This window comes from Myxocyprinus asiaticus, chromosome 39 (assembly GCF_019703515.2).
Source record: "Myxocyprinus asiaticus isolate MX2 ecotype Aquarium Trade chromosome 39, UBuf_Myxa_2, whole genome shotgun sequence".
Taxonomy (NCBI): Eukaryota; Metazoa; Chordata; class Actinopteri; order Cypriniformes; family Catostomidae; genus Myxocyprinus; species Myxocyprinus asiaticus.
Window position 1 is genome coordinate 7,978,798 of NC_059382.1, and position 21,784 is coordinate 8,000,581.

Sequence of the window (21,784 nt, forward strand, 5' to 3'; positions counted from 1 at the left end):
TTATGATATTTTAAGACAAGAAAGATGTTCCTTCACAAGCTCTGGATGAACATCTTATAAGACTTCGACATGTAATTACCATACCAAGAAAACATTAATCCAAGCACGTATTCCAGCCCAATTACAGTAATCAAAGACTCATCTGGTGAGGATAATTTTTTTTTATCTATCGAGAGCATTCTTGCACAGATTCTTGAATGTACTCACTAATTATTATATTTATGAGAACTTTTTTATCTGTGAGTTATCAGTTGTGTTAAGAACTGAATTGATTCACAGCTAAAGTAATACTTCTGTCACCAGAAAGCACTACAAATACACAAAACAAAATCAAAGGTGAGAGAGCTTTCATACAGTCTTAAAGAGAAAACATTTCACAGAAATAAATGTTAAAATTTGATTAGAAGTCTGAGATTAAATGCATTGAACTCTATTGAGTGAAGCATCAGCTTCAAGCCCGTACACATATGCAGTGACTCCCAGCGACAAAGCGACCTCATCTCATTCATTTTCAATGAGAACTGGTGATTTCCGCAGTTCGAGCGACAACGACCTCTGGCGACTAGATGTGAGCGTGGCGATTGACCCGACAAAGTTGAGAGAAGTTTAACTTTATGCAAATTAGGAGCGACTTTCCGGAGTGACAACCAATAGGAGAGAAGAGTGGAGGTCACGTCATCCGTCTCCTTTGAGATAATGGCGTCGAGTCCAGATTTCTCTGTTCTTTGATTTGTTTGTAACAACATACATGGATATAATACAAAAATGATGCATGGGAAAGATGCATGAATGATATGATGGAATGAGCACTGCTTCAGTTCAGATAAACACTCTCCCCTGCAGAAAGTGCATTTTTAGGGAAAAGAAAACTGATTCATTGTCAAATTAGAAATAAATCTTAGTTTTAACGGTAGTACATTTCGTCTGATCATATTGTCAAAAGACATGGCCAAACGTGCAGTCCACCAATAACGTTAAAGCGACAGCAGTAGAAACGGCCACTAACGACATCAAGCGATAAAGCTGCTGAATGTGTGTACAGGGCTTCAGAGTTATCCCCAGCACACAAAGCGTCAAGTGTTGTAGCGTGCCACTTAAAGTTCAAAGAATTTCAAAGGTCATCAGCAACAGGGTCAATGATATCCGGGAAAAATACATATATGACAAGTTTGTTTTTGCAGTTAAACTTTACAGCAAAGTCATTTTCATACATGTGTTGTCTCGATGTCTTTTAGAGTATAAAGCAACAAGAAATATTTTAAAACTGTCAATTTATTTTTCGTCATAAATATTTACTCTATTGTTTCCGAGCATCCAGAGATCTCAGTTCTTGAACTAATTTGAATTCACCAAGAACATTTGAAGACCTTAACATAAACAAGTCCTCTTATTCAACTTTCTGCTATGAGTTTATCAAAGCAATTGCCAGGACTTTTTCTCTTCTAAGTCCAACTACATGTTTTCAATTATTTCTGTGCACACCTTCTGCTGTCTTGCCTAACAAAATTGTAAAAAAAAAAAAAAACCTCATGTGCAATGCTTCTCATGTGGAGTTCAAAGCAGCGCTTGATGAACTTAAAGGGATAGTTCACCCAAAAATAAAATATCTGTCATCATTTGCTCATCTTCATGTTCTTCCAAAACCAAAATAGCTTTCTTCTCTGGAACACAAAAGATATGTGAATGTGGATGGGGTCCAGGGACAGTTGTGGTCACTATTCCTTCTGCATTCCAGGCAAGACTGAAAATCAAACAGATTGGAGCAACGCAAGAGTATGCAAATGATGACAGAATTTTTGGGTGAACTAAGCCTTTACAGTTTCTGGTATGCAGATTTTGTTTTTGTAACAACTGTTGTTTTATAGCTTGTTTTTATTTGTATTTATTTTTTTATTTATAATGATGGGTCTATCCTGTGGTGACCATCGACAAATCAACTATTACAGTTACATTGGTCCATAATTACCACTTTTATTTCAACTGCAAGGGCATGCACTCAAGACTAAGTAGTGCTTCATAAGCATCTTTGTTAAAACACTGTTTGCTTCATTTTGCAGGGGAGTGTCAAAGTAAAAGGACTAGACTAGATCTATCCCACTTCATTTAATGAAAAGCTTTTGGGGAAATAACCCTTTTTTTTTTTTTTTTTTTTTTTTTTTTTTTTTTTTGGAGGCAGTCTGTTTTAAGCTTAGTGGACAGACATAATGAGACCACAGAGTCAACCATTTTCAAAAGCCCATCATTCTTAAAAAGAAATAAACCACACCCAAAGTGATCAATAAAGTATTTGCTAAGTAAAAAAAAATAAATAAAAAGACCTTACCTTAAGTATTAAAGTAGTACTTCGATGCATAATTCACCCTGCACTGTTTGTGCTCTGGACATGGTTGATACCAAATGTGTGGCTTGTTGAGGAGAGTTATGTTATTACTTTAAGTAATCAGACTTACGATTTTTACCTGACGGATGATAAAACAGACTGATCTCACTGTGAATTCGCCAACAGCAAGTCAAAAAGTTCTGCTGCTGAAATTGGTCTGTGCTTGCTGAAATTTGAAACATTGCCCCCAGTGGCTAACGCTGGAAGTGTTGTTGAACGTATGGGCACATGTGAGCTCCATTTTCTGGGTAATATGTCTACGTTTTAGTTGTAAATGATGTAATACAGAAAACAGGAATACATATTTTATTAACTCTACCCCCTAACTCAAACCCCAACCCTAAACTTGACCATCAGTGGAGTAGACATGTAATTTTAGAGTGAAACTGCAACCTCCACATCACGCTCACCATTGTTTATGTGAAAACAATACTTCATGGTTTCCACAGGGCTTGAACCCATGTCTCTGAGGCTGGTTACTTGACACACTATCAGTACGGCACAGAAAAAGGTACAGTATACAATTTTAAAGTGATGCAAATATGTCTGATGGGGGATAGCATAACCGTATAGCCACGACCTGGCAACCACCCACAACACCCTAGCATTGCAGAAGCAAGTTTTAAATGGAAAAGCATCTCTCTTCAGAAAATGCACAAATTTATTTTTTATATTCCAGTTTCAAGGAGTCAAACAAATTAGTGAAGAGAAATAATTGTGGACAACTTTGGCTTCTTGTGGTAGGGTTAAGGAAGAAATCTTAGGATTGCAGGGGTCACTTTGAACGTGACATTAGGGTAAACAAACCCAGCCAACAAGTGTTCATTATGTGACTACTGCCTCAGAATGCCTTGTCTTTGTTGAATTCAAAAATTCGTATTGTTTATTGAAGCAGAACCGTGTAGGTGTTTGCAATGTGGAGGACAAAACAACAGTCTATTTATACCAGTTGGGTTTAGCTGACAGTGCTCACCTTTTTACCTCGCAAAAGTATCATATTAAGAATGTGAAGCTTAATTTATTAGTTAGAGAAACTATTCAATGCATTGGAGGGCTTTGAGAGTTGCAGATCTTGTGATATTCATTATCTGTTTCAAGTATACTGTACTAAAGAAAAAAGCTAAAATAAAAGTTTCAGTAGTCTTTGCATTTGCTGTATGTGTGAACTCACACTAACCTAATTGTAGTTTTCAGGAAGACCTGCTGTCATGACAACTTCTGGAACAGTGTGTTCTATTTCACTGTGTGTGTGTGTGTGTGTGTGTGTGTGTGTGTGTGTGTGTGTGGTTAGAGTGTTCCTTCCTGTCATTTTCAGAGAAGTTTAAGTTTGCATAATCCCATCATTTAAAGAGGAGAGCAGTGCAAACCCATAGGACTGAAAAAGCACAAGTGAGATCACTTTAATATCTCAATTGTTAAACCTAAACAGCTGTGACATTAAATGGAGAGCACTGCTTCTCAGATTTTTAAGAGAGTCTACAATCAAAAGTCAAAGATTGTAATATGAACTTCTTCAACATCAAATTCTTGATCACAGATCAAGACCAAATTATCTGGACCATGCTTCCCACATCAATTCAATTATGTCATCAGTTGTCTCATTTGTATCTCATTTTTATTTCTCCTAAGGAATATCTGAGACATAGTTGATACTTCAACCAGATTTTTTAAGAAAATGTGAGTCGTACGTGCAAACGTGCAAAACTTTCCGCCATTATGCTAGGGTGTTTTGGGTTGTTGCTATGGCATTGCTTTACGTTTGCTTGGGTGTTCTTGGTGGTTGCAAGGTGGGTTGCTTACTGGCCAAAATCAAAAGAGCTCATCCTCATGTCTCTATTATATTCTGCTCCATATGGCTTCTTCATTGTAAGTCTTTAGGATTTTTTTACCTTTCTTAATATATGCCAGGAGAAACTCTTAAGTATGATATATATATATATATATATATATATATATATATATATATATATATATATATATATATCCATCTTCTATTGCCTCTTGTCCTTTTCAGCTAGGGCTGAAATGATAAGTTGACATTGTCGACGAAGAATTTCATCAAATTGTCGTTTGATCTCATTTAACGTAACACGAGATCACATTAAACTCTAATGATAATGCATGAGAGCAGCACTGACTGAGGAGAGGAAGAATTACACAGCTCACAGTCCAGATGCACTCCAAACCTTCCAAACAGCTTCAGGTGATGTAAATTATAGAGATTGTTGTGTGTGAAAATCCCAGGAGATCAGCAGTTACAGAAATACTCAAACCAGCCCATCTGGCACTAACAATCATGCCACGGTCCAAATCACTGATATCAAATTTTTTCCCCATTCTGATGGTTGATGTGAACATTAACTGAAGCTCCTGACCCATATCTGTATGATTTTATACACTGCACTGCTGCCACATGTTTGACTGATTAGATAAGTTGTACATTTAAGAAAATATTTTAAAATATTTCCAGCAAGCTAAATTACAAACGTATTTAAAATTATGCACAAATATAATAAAGTTGCAATGATGAGCAGCACTATACGGTCACATTTTTACACTTCCCATTTATGGACAGCATCTCTCTTAAGTAGTACTTAAAGTGCATCCTTGCACGGTCATGTTAAGTGCAGTTTTGGGAAACGCACGTAAAAAAAAGCAAACATTCTTCAAATCGCTTGTAGAAAACTCTCTTAACCGCTAAGATCAGTCGTTATTGGGAAACAAGGCCCTTTGCAATAGTCTTAGGCACATAATATTTTTCACAAAAACAGTAGGATATATAAATTCCCTTTGCTTTCCCTTTGCAAATAGAATTGAAAAGAAGAAGAACAAGGAGGCCTACAACAGATGGAATAGCACCCACAGACCCAGGATCTCAACATCATTGAGTCAGTCTGGGATTACATAAAGAGACAGAAGCAGTTGAGGCAGCCTAAATAGATAGAAGAACCATAGCAAGTTCTCAAAGAAGCTTGGAACAACCAAGAACAACTGTGTACAGATGTAGCTATGGGAGTTTGTGCTGTTTTGAAGGCAAAGGTTGTCACACCAAAAATGTATTTAGATTTGTTTATGTTTATTGGACTTTGTATGACGTTAATTGATAAATGAAAATGATTTATACCATTATTTTTGATGACATCCTCACTATGCAACTCACTATGCACAGGACTATTTGTACTGTATATGGGCTCTTTATACGTATATATGTATATGTATATGTATATATAAAGTATATACATATATAGAGCTCTATTAAAGCTCCTGAGCCACGAAAGAGCAACCTCTGAACAATAAAATTTTCCAATTGGAACATATTGTAATAAAACCACTTTCAAACTGATAAAATAAATGCCACACTTTTCGCATTGATCAGTTTCCCAACTTTGCAAAGTTTCATATAGAAATACAGACCTGATTATGACCTCAGAATCTTGCGCATGGATAGACACAAAGAGCTTGTCAGACAATGAGTTACAGTGTAGATACACACGCACAAAACACACACACAATGGCACAAAGAGAAAGGCTGGCATTAACACAGTTTGAATTGTAGACAAAAGCCGATGACTCTGGTATAAAAGAGGATTGGCAGATGTGGACAGAATGAGGGGCCTCTACAACACTGAGAACGAATGAGCAAGAGAGGAAGTACCAAAAAGTGACGAAGGAAGTTCAGCAAGGGTGTGGCCAACTGTCTACCCATCTTCCATTTTCTTTCAGTTACGAGGGACTGACAGATGCTGAACTCTCTTAATCTCTGACTTGATGTGATATACAAGATAAAAATGAACAAGGTAAGTGAAATAAAACTGAATATTTGAAATAGGCTGATTTTAAGGGGATAGTTCAATCAAAAATTAAATTCTGTTGTAATTCACTCACCCATGGTGTTCTAAACCCATTATTTAATTTCTTCTTACTTTTTTTGATGAAATATCCCTTTAAGAGTTTTATTACAATACAGATGTTACAGGGTAGAAAAGATAGATTTAGAGGAAAGTGATGCGAATAGTTAAAGGCACATGTGCTTCAAGCATGTGAGGTCACAATGGACCAGCCTTCCCATTTATCTGATCCATCGATCACGTAACACCCAGAGGACAATCTGTCTTTAGAAAGAGGTAAACACACTCACTCACCTGCAGAAAAAATTAAGTACACAACCACAGTTCAATACATGCTTGTCCACACATCACAAAGTTGCTACCGCTAATGGAAAAGGTCTTAGAGGGCATTGAATAAAATATTAGAAAAGAAGGAATTGAATGTGCTATATATATATATATATAGCACATTCAATTCCTTCTTTATATATACTGTATATATTCAATGTATTGTTTTGAAAGTTTGTAATATGTTTGTAAAAATAAAAAGGTCAGGAAAGGAAGTTAATTGAGTCAATTTCACAAAGAAATGTCCAGGGTTATATTTTATCGCAAAACATTTACATTGTGACATGACAATTACTGTAAGTATATTCTCTTAAAATAATCTAATGCTCATTATTTAACACAGCAATGACATTCATCCTGTATTAAGACAGTAATTTGTTTATTATTATAATCATCTTAAATTAAAGGCAGTAAAACAAACTACCATAAACTATATTTACTTTCATTTGTACTTTACAAATGTACTGTACAATTACACTTTTACATTACAGTAGGATATCAAGAATTGAATTTGCTTATTGAAGGTGATGTCATAATGCAAAAACTTTTAATATCTTAATTTCTTTATGCAAAATCTAACCTTTCTTAACCTTTTTTTTGTGAGATTAACTCTGGTTATAAAGTTATGTTTAAGTGTGGACTATTTTCTAGAAAGAGGATAATCACTTTGAAAGCTATATATGAAAGCGTTAATGGACAGATCTGCCAATGCATTGAATTATGTCGCTGCTTTCAGTCCATTATGTTTTTGCATTAAAAGTTGTTCTGTTGGTATAAAAGTTGTGAATGATTGGGTACATTAAACTCTAAAACACTAACATAATTTGATGTTAAGTGAAGACACGTGGCTTCAGTTCACATATCACAGAAATACAGGAAGTAGTATAGAGAACTATAATTCTGATATCATTGGTTTGTATTAAAATCTGCTAGTGTTGCCCTACAATCAATCAATTCTTCACACTTACAGAATTGTGTTATTTTTGGTTCTGCAGTAGTTTGATTATACCAGTGGGGAGCTTGGTGACTCTAATGTTGGCCTTTCATCTGATGTGTCATAATCCAGTGTTTTTGCAATGTAATATAATGCTCATGTCACTGTTGCTAAGTAACCCCTCCTCTCACATGCATTGGCAGCCTTATATTGTTTGGCTTTTATGGATCAAAAGGCACACATTTCCAAACAACCACATCTCAGAATTGATTTGTTAATCATAACCTTGAGAAATCTCAAGACATTTCACCCCAAACACTTGGGATTACATGGGCAGAATGAAACATGGACTGGAACCAAATATTCTTAAAGAATGCAAAAGCATTCCTGACATCAGACTGACAGTTGAACGTAAAGTGGGATCCAGATGTCTGAGATTTGGGATTTTACCTTGATAAACAGAAACTTGTTTTTGAAACATTAATTAAAATTGTAATGTTAAAAGAAATATTTTACATTCTGCACTATTTCTAGGTCACTAATCAAATGTAAGCAAATTTGTGACATTGACCATGTTAACTCCTTTGTTCAAAAGGTCAGATTTCCTTGCTTCCATTTAAGCACACAAGATGCACACACAAATACTAAGGAATTTTGAATTTTTATTTATTCAGTTAAACTTTCACTCAGATTTTTATGCTGATAAAGTGTAAGAATTTTTGGAAATAAAAAATAAAAATAAAAAAACATTTTCATTAGTGACCTCAGATATTTGGATCTTACTGTATTTTTTGAGTGGGAAGAGTTCTTGTTCTAATTTAAATAGAATATAAAAATTTGTAATACCAAATACAGTGGCAGCCCGTGCATTTTAAGTTTAGGCCTTCAGTGAGATTCATGCCATTACGAAAACAGTTTCACAATGAAGACACCGTATGCCGTACATCATACATTGTGGCAGTCAAATAATAATACCAATTGACATTTTAAAAACACATCCATGCAAAAAAGCCAGAACCAAGGAGGTCTAATACCAAGAAAATCTCTAATATTTGCAACTTAAATGTCGCAAATTTCACTTTGCAGGCCCTGATGTAATGAACTGGCCATGGAGACGGTGTTAGGATCCATGTGCTGGAAGTTTATTAGAACACAAGCAAACAATCCAAATAGGCAGGCAAATAGAGATAGTCGTTATGCAGGTGGTATAATCCAATAAACCAAAAAGACAGTCCAACAAGGCAAACAAAAAGGGATATCCAAAAAGCAGAAAATCCAGGAATCAGGCAAAGGTCATAACAAATTAACAATCAGTAATGGCAATGGAAAAATGCTTGGTAAGACAAAGTAAGCTGGCAATACTTTGCAGCGTGACAGTGGAAACAGCATGGTATTTATATAGTTCAGACAGGAAGTAACCAATGAAGAAACGGTACAGAGTTAGTATTCGGGAGAGGGCTCCCTCTGGTGATTGGTCGGGGGGGGGGGGGGTGTGGTGTAACAACCTCGGATGTTACACCTGAGAAATCACCACTGACCAAATAAAATAATTGCATTTCCATTATTTTAATGAACATCACCCTGTATGGACACAATTGTTTTATTATTATTATTATTATTATTATTATTATTATTATATAAGCATAAATTTAAGTACTTATTAAATACTACCATGATGTGTACTTAGTTTTAATTGTACTTTACAATTATTATTATTTTTTTTCATTACAATCATAAGAATGAGATTCACGTTTCAGTAGAGTAATGTGGCTTTTAAAAAAAAAAAAATATATATATATATATATATATATCCTAGGATTTTTTAACATCCTAAAAAAGGCTTCAGTGATAATTGACGGGAAAGTAGAATAGAATAAAATTTATAACAACCAAGCTTGGTGGGCAATAACTAAGTCGCAACCATATTTGGTAACATAACCATATTTGCCATAAAAATAATTTCTCGGAAAAAGCTTGGCAGGTCTCAGAGTCAGGCCTCAAGGTAATGTCACACATTTTTAAATCAAAAGAGTCTTGTTTTCTGAGTGGAACCTGTTTGTGCTTTTGTGATAGTCGCTGTTTCTGCTTTGTTTTTCAGATCATGCTGCAAGGGGCGTCCTTTTTTCTCTTACTCTTCTTCAGAAGTGAGTTATTACAATTCCTGCTCCTCTCTCTGTCTTTCTTTCACCCCATCTTTTATTAGGCTACACATATGCACTAACCATTTGTCAAGGGTAATCTGATAAACCCTATTTATTTATAAAACCACAAATGACCAGCGGGTCTAATATGCAAATCTTTTCAGATGAATACTCCTAATAAGAGATTGATTACAGCCGTTCTGCAATAATCACAGTGTTTGCCAGTGGAATTGTTCGGTCCCATGTGGCCATTCATCTTGTGAAGGGATTCATTAGAAAACCGTGCATAGCCGGAAAATGCGCACACAAAAATTGCTGCAACCCACCTCTGCTAGACCACAATTAGTCCTTGTTCTGTGGCAGGGTCTATGAGAGGCCTGCCTTCATTACAAACCACTGCACTCTACTACACTGTTATTATGCCAGATTCAGAATACGTTTGCATTCATCTGCTGGGCACTTGTATGTGTGTGTGTGTTCTTGTGTTGAAGTCTTAAGCCGAGCAGGAACATTACGCTGAGCTTGTCTTCAAAGACTCATAAGTCATAATGGGGTCACTGTGTAATTGTTGATTATTTACTTTTAAAGTCTATGACTGTTGGTAACAATGATTAGACTAAGCCAAAGAATTCAGCCAGTCTCATTCGGACTCAGTACTGCTGCAGGTTTATATGTTGTTTGAGTTTTTTGTGAATTGACTTTATATAGAGTACTGTATATCTACATATAAATATATATATATATATATATATATATATATATATATATATATATATATATATATATATATATATATGTATATATATATATATATATACAGTAAACACAATGTCACCTATATTCTGGGTTCATACAAGTTAAGCTCAATATATTGCATGTGTGACATAATGTTGATTACCACAAAAACTAATTTTGATTTGTCAAAAATCTGGGTTACAGTGAGGCACTTACAACGGAAGTGAATGGGGCCAATCCGTACGTCAAAATACTCACTGTTGATTTTAGTGTAATAAAATTGCTTATTAAACTTTTTTGTGTAAAATTTTATCAAATTTTGTGGAAGCAACACCGTAAGAAAATGACCATAAGAAAAAACGATTTAAACAACTTTACAGTTCAAATAATACAAAAGTTTTAACACAAGTATCAATGTAAATGCTTTTATAAAACCATAAGTTTCACATTTCTACCTTCCAAAAATTGGCCCCATTTACTTCCATTGTAAGTGCCTCACTGTAACCTAATTTTTTGCTTTTTTTAAAGAAAAAGAGGGATGAGTCAAAATAAATTTTTGTGGTAATTAACAATATGCCACAAATGCTGAAGACTGGGCTTAACATGTATCGAACCTGATGCTAAATTGTGATGCTAAAATAAATGCTAAATTTGTCTGTATTTATAATACGGTATGACAGTAGCATACATTAGCATACTCCTAGATAATTATTTGATATTCGAATATTCAAATTTGTCAAATTGTTGATGAAAAACAGTTATCTGTACCAACCAATCTGTTTTTTTGTTTTGTTTTTTTAAGCCAGTTAAATATCTGAAATGTGTCTCTTTTTCAGTCTGTAAAGGTTATGCAGTTGTGACAACAGAGTCCACAAAACAATTAGAAGTCTCTACATCTCTGTCTAACACCGCTGGACCCACAAAATTAGCTCATGGTAGGTGATTTCTTTCTTTCTTTCTTTTTATGTATTGACGTTATAGCTTTCCTTTCCCATGTCAGTACCATACCTTGATAAAATATATAGTGTGATATGTCCCAGAAGGCATTGATCTCTTATAACTTGTGAAATGTCTAATACTTTCTCCTATCCCAGCTTAATATGCTACGACAACTATAAGTAAACCATTCGTAGGTAGGCTGGGTGTGTTTGAGCATCCCAACCAGTTCGAAACAGAAAGGCGGGACTATAAAATGGCAGTTGAGGGAAGTGTTGAGGAAAACAATTGTTGTTTTGCAATTCTGTTTGGTGACGCTAGTGTATGGAACATACATTTTATATTAACATACTAATAAAACTAGAAAGCACCCTATTTTATATAACTGAATCAAAATATAGTAAAAACTGCAGCAAATAACTAAAAATTTCGATTCACCAAAGAAAACTGTGACTTCTGGCATAGTCCCTTTAAGGCTGCATGGGCTCAAGTGAATCAATCAATCATTTCTGTGAAGAACCGACTCAACAAAATTAATTGGAGTTTCTAGCGCTGAATATAAGAGAGTCGTGTATATGAACCGTATATGAAAGAACTGATTCACTTGATTCCCCAGCACTGCTAGTGAGATGGTGATCACCATCTCATCCTGTAACTCCAATGCAATTAAAAAAAAAAATGTGTTTTTGTTCTAGATAACCTGAATCCAACTGGGTTGTTAATGGGCCCAGTTACCGATGCACAGCAGTTTAATGTCACCCCACCTACACAAGTCACAAGCAACTCTACCAGTTCATCCGTGGCCACTCCTAAGGACCCCAACAAGACGTCTGCGGTCACATCCAGACCAGCCTTACAGAGTAAGCTTTTATTCTCTGCTACCCACTGCAGTGCAACTTCAGCAAAACCTCCCACTCAAACTGAAGGACTTTTGACGTGGGATTGTAGAATTGGGGGAGAGTGACAGAGCAGAGGATTGCATGAATAACTACAGTAAGAGGCTTCCTCTTTACTCATATCAAGGGCACACATAACTTAGAAACCAGTTAGCAGGTAATTAGAAAATGTTCTCCTCTCCTTCCATGCTGAGAGGCTTAAAGATAATGCATCATTTCGACGGGATTGACAAGGACTGTCGTAGTGAGCTGATATGCTTTATGAAGAATCAACCAACCATATATCCTGGGAGAGCTGTGCCATTGAAATTTGCAAAAATTGAATTTGAAAGACAGGGCTGGACAGAGAATGAATGCTAGTAGAATTTAATTAGAAGCAATTACAGGATGAATCCTTAGGATTGCGATAAGGGGCAGCGTCTGCTTGTCAGGCTGAGAGTCTAATGTGTTTTCGTCACCCTATTTTATGGACACCGAAAAAAAGAACTCACTCTTATTAAGAATTCAGTGAATTTGAGAAAAGTATGTACAGTACATGTTTTGATTACATTTCTGTCCTTTTTTATCTCTGACTTCTCTGTACTTTTTCTAATTGCAGCGACCATTATGACCAACACCTCCAAAACCAAAACGAGCTCTGCTGTATGGGGTAAACTCTCTTACCTTCTGCTTTCTCACTCTCTACTCTCTCTTCATGCTTGTTTTTTTTTTTTTTTACGAGTAGTAGGCCAATAGGGCAGGCTTATTATCTGAGCAATTTTTGGCCATTTTGAGATATCTGCATTTTCCTGCTTGGCCAAATAACAGAAGTGTTAGTTCAACAGACTTATGACAACTTGTAATAATCCGTACAAGATGGCGAAACTGCAAGATACCATACGACTTGGCTCATGTGAAAGGTCTGATTTTTATTCCCATGGAGACCAAACAGTCAATGAACAGAATTTCAAATTGATACAATACAGGTGTGACACTCTCAGGTCAGATAAAAGGGCAAGTAAGGAAGCGGGAACTATCTTACACACTTCAGGGTGATTTATTTTTTATGCTTTTCAGCTCACACACAAACTCATCAGTTTTCAACATAAAGTCCTCTTCCAGGGATCAACAAAAATCACTCTGCCCTCTGCGGCGTCATAAGCTTCGGGATCTCCTCTCTCTTCACTGCTGCTCCGCTGCTCTTTTATCTCCCTCCAGCTTTCACAGTTATCACAAAACAGCTGTCAGAGATCACTTTCCCCAGGTGTCAATCCTTAACGTTTTCTCTCTCCCAGCCTCGCTCTCCACATATGTCACTTGGCCATGCCCATCTCTCCACAACAGGCATCATATTTTAGCTAACCTCCTGTCCAACACTTTATTCAGGGTAAGGGGTTAAACTTAGGAAAATCATAATAACATTGTTGGAATGTTTTTTTTTTTTTTCTCAATTGGAGTAAAAGTTTTATGAGCCAACTCATATGACTTTGCCGTTGTACTAATTATTACGAATTCTCATAAGACTGGGTTTATTAGTTTCAGTTGTCATTAACTAAATCTATCAAAAGCTTTGTCAATGGATAATGCAAATGTTTATGTTTTAAAATATTTTGGAAATAAATAGTTCACCCAAAGAAATAGTTCACCCAAAAATAAAAATGCTGTCATCATTTACTCAACCTTATTCCAGAGAAAAATTACTCAATTTCACATTCATAATAGTGGACTGCCCCACTGCTATATCAAACAGTTTCTTACTAGCTAAACCCTGATAAAAGATAGACAGGTCAAGGAGAGTAGAAGGTTTTCCTGTTCTCTGATTGTCATCCCATTAGACCCATTTAGAAGCAGCCAAACCTAGCAGGTTCATGGGTGCATCATAATGAACATGAATTGCTAACACACACCCACACATATACTTGAAGCTTACTTTGCATATTATGAAAATGAAAGTGCCAATTACATTTTATAGACACATAGAATGATTTCAAGTCTTGTTTATTGTGTCAAAACCTTTCTAAACTGTGCAATTTTCTCAACAGAGGAGAGATGGAATGAACCATTCCATTACAGTAAGTATCTATTTAATCATTTAATAATTAGTGGTGCTTGCAATTGCAGGCATCACTGTTATTATTGCTCAAATTGAGGGTTAGGGATTTAAAAGCAAATCCCATCAATAAGTATTCATATTTAGATTGTTACTCATTGTTTGTTCTACAGACACGAAATGTACAGCTTCTTGAGAAGAGGTGTGCTTTTACGTTTCTAAGTGATCAGACGTATGATTTACACCTATTCGATAATAAAATGGGTGAAAATATGCTGTCCTGTTGTGTTTATTTACAGATAACAAATTACATCTCTAAGTCCAAATTTGTGGATGTGTAAACAAGGCAGGAATATCATTGTAATCTTAAAGACCACATATCTGTCTTGGACTCAGTTGAACAACATAGGGTTTCATGATCTGTTGGAACTTGCTACCAACTAATCAACAAATGTGGCTCTTTCATTTGTATTGTCACAACTTGCATCATGATCCATGTGTCATTCAGGTGTTAATTGTCCGCTCATTTTTTCTGGCAATGAATACAGCAGCGAATGAACCACTGACAGTCCATACACACAGAAAGGAATACATTTCCAGGTGCCAGTGGAAAGAATTGTGGTTAAAAATGACCTTAATTTGTTTTCGTGAGATTCTCCGAAACATGTTCAGAGAGAGCTCAGGGAATGTGCTGTATTGTTTCCATTTTGAAGTTTAAGGCAGTGTTTATGGCATCAATTCTTGCCTATTCACCTGCTGAGACACACAATGAGATTGGAAATACAACATGACAACCTCACACAAACATGAAATTAATTTGACTTACTGTATGTCTTTAGAGACATAAGATTCTACTGTTTGTGTACTTCATTATTTGTGCATAACAGTCATTTTTATTTTCAGATTACACCTCACTGCGTCATGTAGGGTTAAGCATCGCCGCACTTCTCTTCGTGATGGGGATTTTGGTACTTGGTTGTAAGTCAATCCAACTTCAAATTTCAGTCCATATTGCTTTGATAAACCATTACATTTCAAAACATAAACCTCTCTCCTTGTTTTGTTTTTTTTCCATTCTTACTCCATCAAAAAGGTGGCAAAGTGAAACGAATTCCACGCTGTCACATTGGCAAAGGAAGGTGAGCATAACATCCGTGTTCTATAAAAGTGTGCCTGTGTGTGAGGTTCTTTTCAAGTTGAAGTAGTATACTAAATACTACTATGTCTGTAATACAGTATATAGTATATACTATGTTCTACAGTATACTAATGTGGCGAGCAGGGTGGGGCCGAGCGGCGTCTGGGCAGAGCGAGGCCGGGAAGATAAGTGGTGAATGAGCTTCACCTATGTGCCACACCGGTCTCGCGTTCCAGTGAGGGGCGGTGGGAGTATTTGAGGAGAGGAGACAGCGGCAGATGAGAGAGAGAGACACACGGAGCTGTGTGTGCATGTCGATGTGTTTGTGTCTGTCAGGGACCGCTGAAAAGCAAACTGGACCTGCCTGTGTGTTGAATGTTATGGCTGAAAAGCCCTATTCTGTGACACTGAAAAGTGTATATGTGTAATTAAAGTCTCACGTGGATTGTCAAGCCGGTCCCCTCCTTTGCCATCTTTGAATCATTACAATTAGTATTAGCATGTTATATACTGCAAGTCTTCTGTGCAGTATGCAAATGTTCTGTATGCATGGAACAATGGGATGACCTTCTACATATGCTGAAATGTGTAGTATACTGTGCTAAGTACTGTGTCTTGCAATTCAATACACTCGGCTTGAACTTCCATTTCTAGTGTGATGATTAAACCTTGATATATGTAAAGTAATATAAACCATGATTTTTTAACATTTCTCCTTCTTTACTCATTATTGGTTTTGGACTGGCAAAAGTTTACACATTTGTAAATAAATACAAATAAAAAAAACACACAAAATAAAATTGTAAATGCAAAAAAAAATACAAATAAAATGCAAATAACACCATTTATTTTGAAGATGATAACTCCATTTGCTGAATTAAACATGCAGTTAATGAGGTTATGTGACAATAACATAGCACAACACTATTTGAAATATTTTACTTTGCATATGCATAGTAAATACAAAAAATACAAAAAAAATAGTAGACAGTATAAATTATTTACTATGCAGTAAGCACCACTCCATTCCAAATATAGCCACTGTGTGCTGCATGAATGCCAGCAAAGTTGTTGGGTGCCACAATAACCTTTGACCTCTTTTTGGAACTTTCTGATGTTTCTTTACAGTCATTATAAAACTCAATGTGTTTAGACAGAGTTTGCATATTGAATGTCCAATGTACACGATTTTCAATCTTGGCACAAATGAGTAAGACCCAGATTTTATGTGTAATATGTGCTTATTTTAGACTTCACTGTGCCATTTTAAAATGAACATTTTGAACGGAGCATTTGCATGGGCAGAATGTCAACTAAATTGACTTGAGCAAGAGAGACAACAAAACAGTGTATAATTTTAGTGATGTAAGAGAGGAATAATAACATGCTTTTCTATGAAAAGAGCCTTTTCAAATAGACTCAGCTATTAAGGGGGAAAAGGCATAATTTTCTTTCTCTGCAAAATAGTAACAAGCAGTAACGCTTCACCTAGAGAGAATACAGTTGTTGATGTGGCCTTACCTTTCACGGAGCTTCTGTGAAAAACCTGCTAAAGACTTTAACAGTCTATTTATGATATATTTAATAGAATACTCAATGCCCTGTAGGCTATAAAGTTGAAGTATCAAACTTAAATTTTAGTAAGAAGTCATTTAGCACATATTTCTCGGCTCGGTCCATGCGCTAGGTTGAAATAGACATCACAAACTCTGCAACACTGTTCTGAGGAAGTCATGGGGCTCAAACCAGCAACCTTCAACATTTATTTATTTATTTTTTTTTTTGCTTGAGAATACTGAAGTGGCATACATAACTGACCTGTTCTTTTTATGTGTGTGTGTGTGTGTGTGTGTGTGTGTGTGTGTCATTGTCTAGTTCATACCAGGTGACCAGGAGTTAACACTTTCCCACATTGATCATATGACTTGGCAAAAACAGCATAACAGCAAGCGAGTCACAAAGGAGCAAAGGTTGGAAGGGGGCTGCTGAGGGTAGGGTTGCCACTTTTGAAGTTGTAAAATAAGGGACACTAATATTAACTCTTAAATGTGTTAAGAGTTAATATGTGTTATTAATAAAAATGGTATATCCTTTCTTATATGCTAAAATTAGAACTTTCCTGACCCATATGATTTTTTGTTAAAAATATTTTTATTTTATTTTTTCCATTATTTGTCTTCTTTATCCTATTTATGTATACATTTTGGTTGGTTTATTGTATTATTGTATTATTTTTTAATCATTTTTATTTATTTTATTTTATTTTATTTTTTTCCTTCACCTGTACTTGTCTTTATGACATTGTTTGATCTTATTGAACATTTATACAGAAAGAAATCCACAGTTTTAGCACCATTTGTGGACTTTTCAGATGGTCCCTTACCACACCCTCCACACTATTAGCATATTTTAGCACAATGTGTGGACTTTTCAGATGATCCCTTACCCATCATAGGCAAATTTTCCAACTCGTATCAATGTTAAATTAGCAATCATTTCACCGTGATGCCATCTGACCAGCTTTAATACATAACAAATTGTGTCCCGCACTGATTTGATACAGGACACATCATTTTATCTTTAAATACGGGACGATCCGTATTTTACGGGACAGGTGGCAACCCTAGCTGAGGGTGCTGAATTACCCCCTAGTGAGCAAGACTGGAAAACAATATCAAAGAAATTCATTGTATTTAGGCAGTATACATAATGCAATTTTCGCTTTCAGTATATGATTTATGTGAATAAAAATTGCGTCCCGTTTCTCACGAGAGTTTTGTCATGCTTTTGGACAGGGCTCTTCCGAACTGAAGAGAGCCCTTGTGATGGTGATGGATACTAGTGAACCTTTTTTTCCCCCCTTTTTTTCCTTTTATTTGCACAAATGCAAAAAAAAAAAAATAAAAAAAAAAAATAAATAAAAAATTTGATCGTTAACAATGAAACAGTAATTTGACAATACATTTTGATTAAATTGTGTTATTGTATCTTTACTGTTGTTTAATAATACTGTAATATTACAGTTTATGAATAAAAACAAATTCATCAATCCTGAATATCAATTTTTTCTTCAAAGGAATATTGTGCTTTACTGATGTGTAAGCTCATCCTTTGAAATTATAATAATTTATGAAAAAAAAAAAATAATAAATAAAAAAAAAAAACACTACAGGTTAGAGCTGTTTGTGCTTAACATGAATCGCTTGGATATTGAAAATCTCATGAAGACACAGAAATCACATCCTGTGAGAGATGATGTAATCATTTATAACAAGAATTCAGGTTTTTACTAGTGGAAATGTAATTTATGATATCAACAATTGCCATTTCCACTAGTGAAAATTACAATTATTGATATCAAGAATTAGCATTCTAACTAGTGAAAACTGAATTGTTGATATCAACAATTCATATCCTGCGAATGAATAAAAGCTAAAATGGCTTGCCATAGTAAGAAATATATTTTTTTTTATATCAATAGTTGCATTTTGAATAGGAGTGAATGACATATCGGTGTGAATTTTTACTAGTGAAAATTCAATCATAGATATAAAAAATTATGGTTTTTACTAGTTGAAATCCCATTTTTTTTATATCAAGAATGTGAATCTTGATTTTAACTACTAAAGTTTCACACCGATATGTCATTCACTCCTATTCAAAATGCAATTATTGATATCAAAAATTTGTTTCTTACTATGGCAAGCCATTTTAGCTTTTATTCATTTGCAGGATATGAATTGTTGATGTCAACAATTCAATTTTCACTAGTTAGAATGCTAATTATTGATGTCATAAAAAAGTAAATTCTTGATATGAATAATTACATCTCTCACAGAAATCACATTCTTGATATCAAAAAATGGGATTTCATCTAGTAAAAACCCAAATTTTATATATATAATTGAATTTTCACTAGTAAAAATTCACACCGATATTTCATTCACTCCTTTTCAAAATGCAAAATGTGTTTTTACTAATTGAAAGTCCAATTTCACATAACAACAATTATTTTCTTACTAGTAAAAAAACATAATCTTTGATATCAAGAATGTAATTTCTACAGGTGAAAATGCCCATTTCTTGAAATCAACAATTGAATTCCAACTAGTAAAAATGCTAATTTTTGATATCAGATATTCAGTTTTCACTAGTGACAATTTTAATTTCTGATATCTGTAATGCAATTGTTACTAGTAAGAAAGTATTTTAGATATAATTAATTACATGCCAAATTATTGATATCTGAAATCCATGTCCAGATATCAGAAATACCAATTGTAACATATTGAAATACATTTACAGATATCAAAAATGACCATTTTCACTAGTTGGAATTCAATTGTTGATATCAAGAATTACAATTTTATTAGTAACAATGTAATTATTGATATCAGGAAAGGTAACTCTACTTGTAATTTTTTTTATGTTAAAGAAATGGAAAATGAGAATTAATTTCAATTTTTCTTTTTTGTTAATTGTAAATATATATATATATATATATATATATATATATATATATATATATATATATATATATATATATATATATTATATATATATTAGATTTGCATATTTGGGTGGCACTGCAATGCCACTTTCATCCAATTGGCCAATCCTTGCCATCATCTGTACTGCCTTAATCCTTTTAGCCAGAATAACAGTTGGTACCGCTCTGCATATTTGGCTCAATTTTAATTATATATTGTCCCGAACTACCACTCACTGTAAAATACACATGCCATATGCAGAAACATTGCTGGGCATAAAGCTCTCTAATGGACAACGCGTAACGGATCACAAGCCACGTCATATTCTGACTGGGGGTTTAGTCTCATATACAGCTCCAAATTTTTCTTAAATCAGCATCTCTACATGTATGGCAGCCATTCCATTCCAGTGTCTGTTGAATTCCTGCTTGAGTTTTTGCACCAGGAGTGGCATAATGTCACCCAACAGCAATGTGAAAGACTGGTAGAAAGCATGACAAGACACATGAAAGCTGTGATTGAAAATCAGGGTTATTCCACCAAATATTGATTTCTGAACTCTTCCTAAGTTAAAACATTAGTATTGTGTTGTTTAAAAATGAATATGAACTTGTTTTCTTTGCATTATGCGAGGTCGGAACATACTGCATCTTTTTTTTTTTTTTTCTTTTTTTTTTTTTTTTTTTGACCAGTTGTCATTTCCTACAAATAAATGCTGTAAATGACAATATTTTTATTTGGAATTTGGGAGAAATGTTGTTAGTACTTTATAGATAAAAAAAAAAAGTTCATTTTATTAAACACTTACCTCTAAATTGTAAATCCAGAGAAACTGATCATTTGGAGTGGTCTTTTCAGTTTTTCCAGAGCTGTATATAATATATTATTTTTATATTGAATAAATTGTATAATTTAGTAATACATTTGTTTTATGACATATCAATAAATGTAATGGTGAATGGGATTAAGTGAGTACAGAAGGAGCAGGTGTAAATTTTATTCATTCCAACTAACATTTTATAAACTAAAACCATGAATGTGGCAATATACTGCTCATTATTCATAAATAAGGGTCATTGTGCAGTCCACATGGGACACCTATTGTCCGTATAATTATTCTTAGCTATAGTTTGATTGTTTTAAATGAACATTTAAACTTGACATTGCTCTTTCATGCTTTTTCTAAAATAAGAAACCAGCAACGAAAGAATCGCTCCTTGTGCTAAATGCCTCCCATCTGCTGCTGTCTGCCCAAGGGAAAAGTCTTCTTACCTGCTAGAAGCTAAAATCGAGGAGGAATGGGTGTTACAATAGCACATGATAACATAAATGAATGTTCTAGAATGCTAATATTGTACGTCTCTGTGTTACTGTATGGTAATAAAGTATTATATATATAAAAAAAATAAATAAATAAATAAAAAAAATATATATATATATATATATATATATATATGTAACAATGGGCACACCCTTTCAATCAAAATTAGACTTGCATTTAATCCAAGCACAAACATTATGGAAATTCTCAGTTACTTTTATGGAATGTATTAACTAAGCTCCAGATGGGGGTTCCTCTTATAGGCTAAATGTTTAAATTAGGTACACTAAAAAAGGCATGTATGTACACGCTTTTCAAATTTTCTGATTGCTCAGTTATTTCCCTTCAAAGCCGATTGACAGGTAGAACACTCAAAAAATACTTTAGCATATGTATATATATATATATATATATATATATATATATATATATACACACACACATTTTCATTTCATTTCATCAAATTATAGTTAGCAATATTTAACAATATTAAATCAATAAAACTTGAATAAATTTAAGTTTTATTAATATTAGCTAAATATCACTCAGTTATTGTGTTATGAAATTGAAATGAATAAATCAAGAATATATATATATATATATATATAT

General features: G+C 34.4%; 1 protein-coding gene across 3 annotated transcripts; it reads left to right on the forward strand.

Annotated features, from left to right (window-relative positions):
* Window positions 1–6,057: 6,057 nt before the first annotated feature.
* On the forward strand, window positions 6,058–21,566 carry fxyd5 (FXYD domain containing ion transport regulator 5). Of its 3 annotated transcripts, XM_051679403.1 has the most exons (10): window positions 6,072–6,177; window positions 9,588–9,633; window positions 11,202–11,300; window positions 11,997–12,161; window positions 12,796–12,846; window positions 14,219–14,248; window positions 15,130–15,204; window positions 15,320–15,365; window positions 17,240–17,313; window positions 21,047–21,566. In XM_051679403.1, exons 1-9 carry the CDS (start codon window positions 6,169–6,171, stop codon window positions 17,262–17,264), a joined length of 546 nt encoding a protein of 181 aa, XP_051535363.1. In that variant the 5' UTR covers window positions 6,072–6,168; the 3' UTR covers window positions 17,265–17,313; window positions 21,047–21,566. The 3 variants fall into 3 exon arrangements, with proteins under 3 accessions (XP_051535364.1, XP_051535363.1, XP_051535362.1); XM_051679402.1 differs by lacking the exon at window positions 21,047–21,566 and having other exon boundaries at window positions 17,240–18,132; XM_051679404.1 differs by lacking the exons at window positions 12,796–12,846; window positions 21,047–21,566 and having other exon boundaries at window positions 6,058–6,177; window positions 17,240–18,132.
* The last annotated feature ends 218 nt before the right edge of the window (window positions 21,567–21,784 follow it).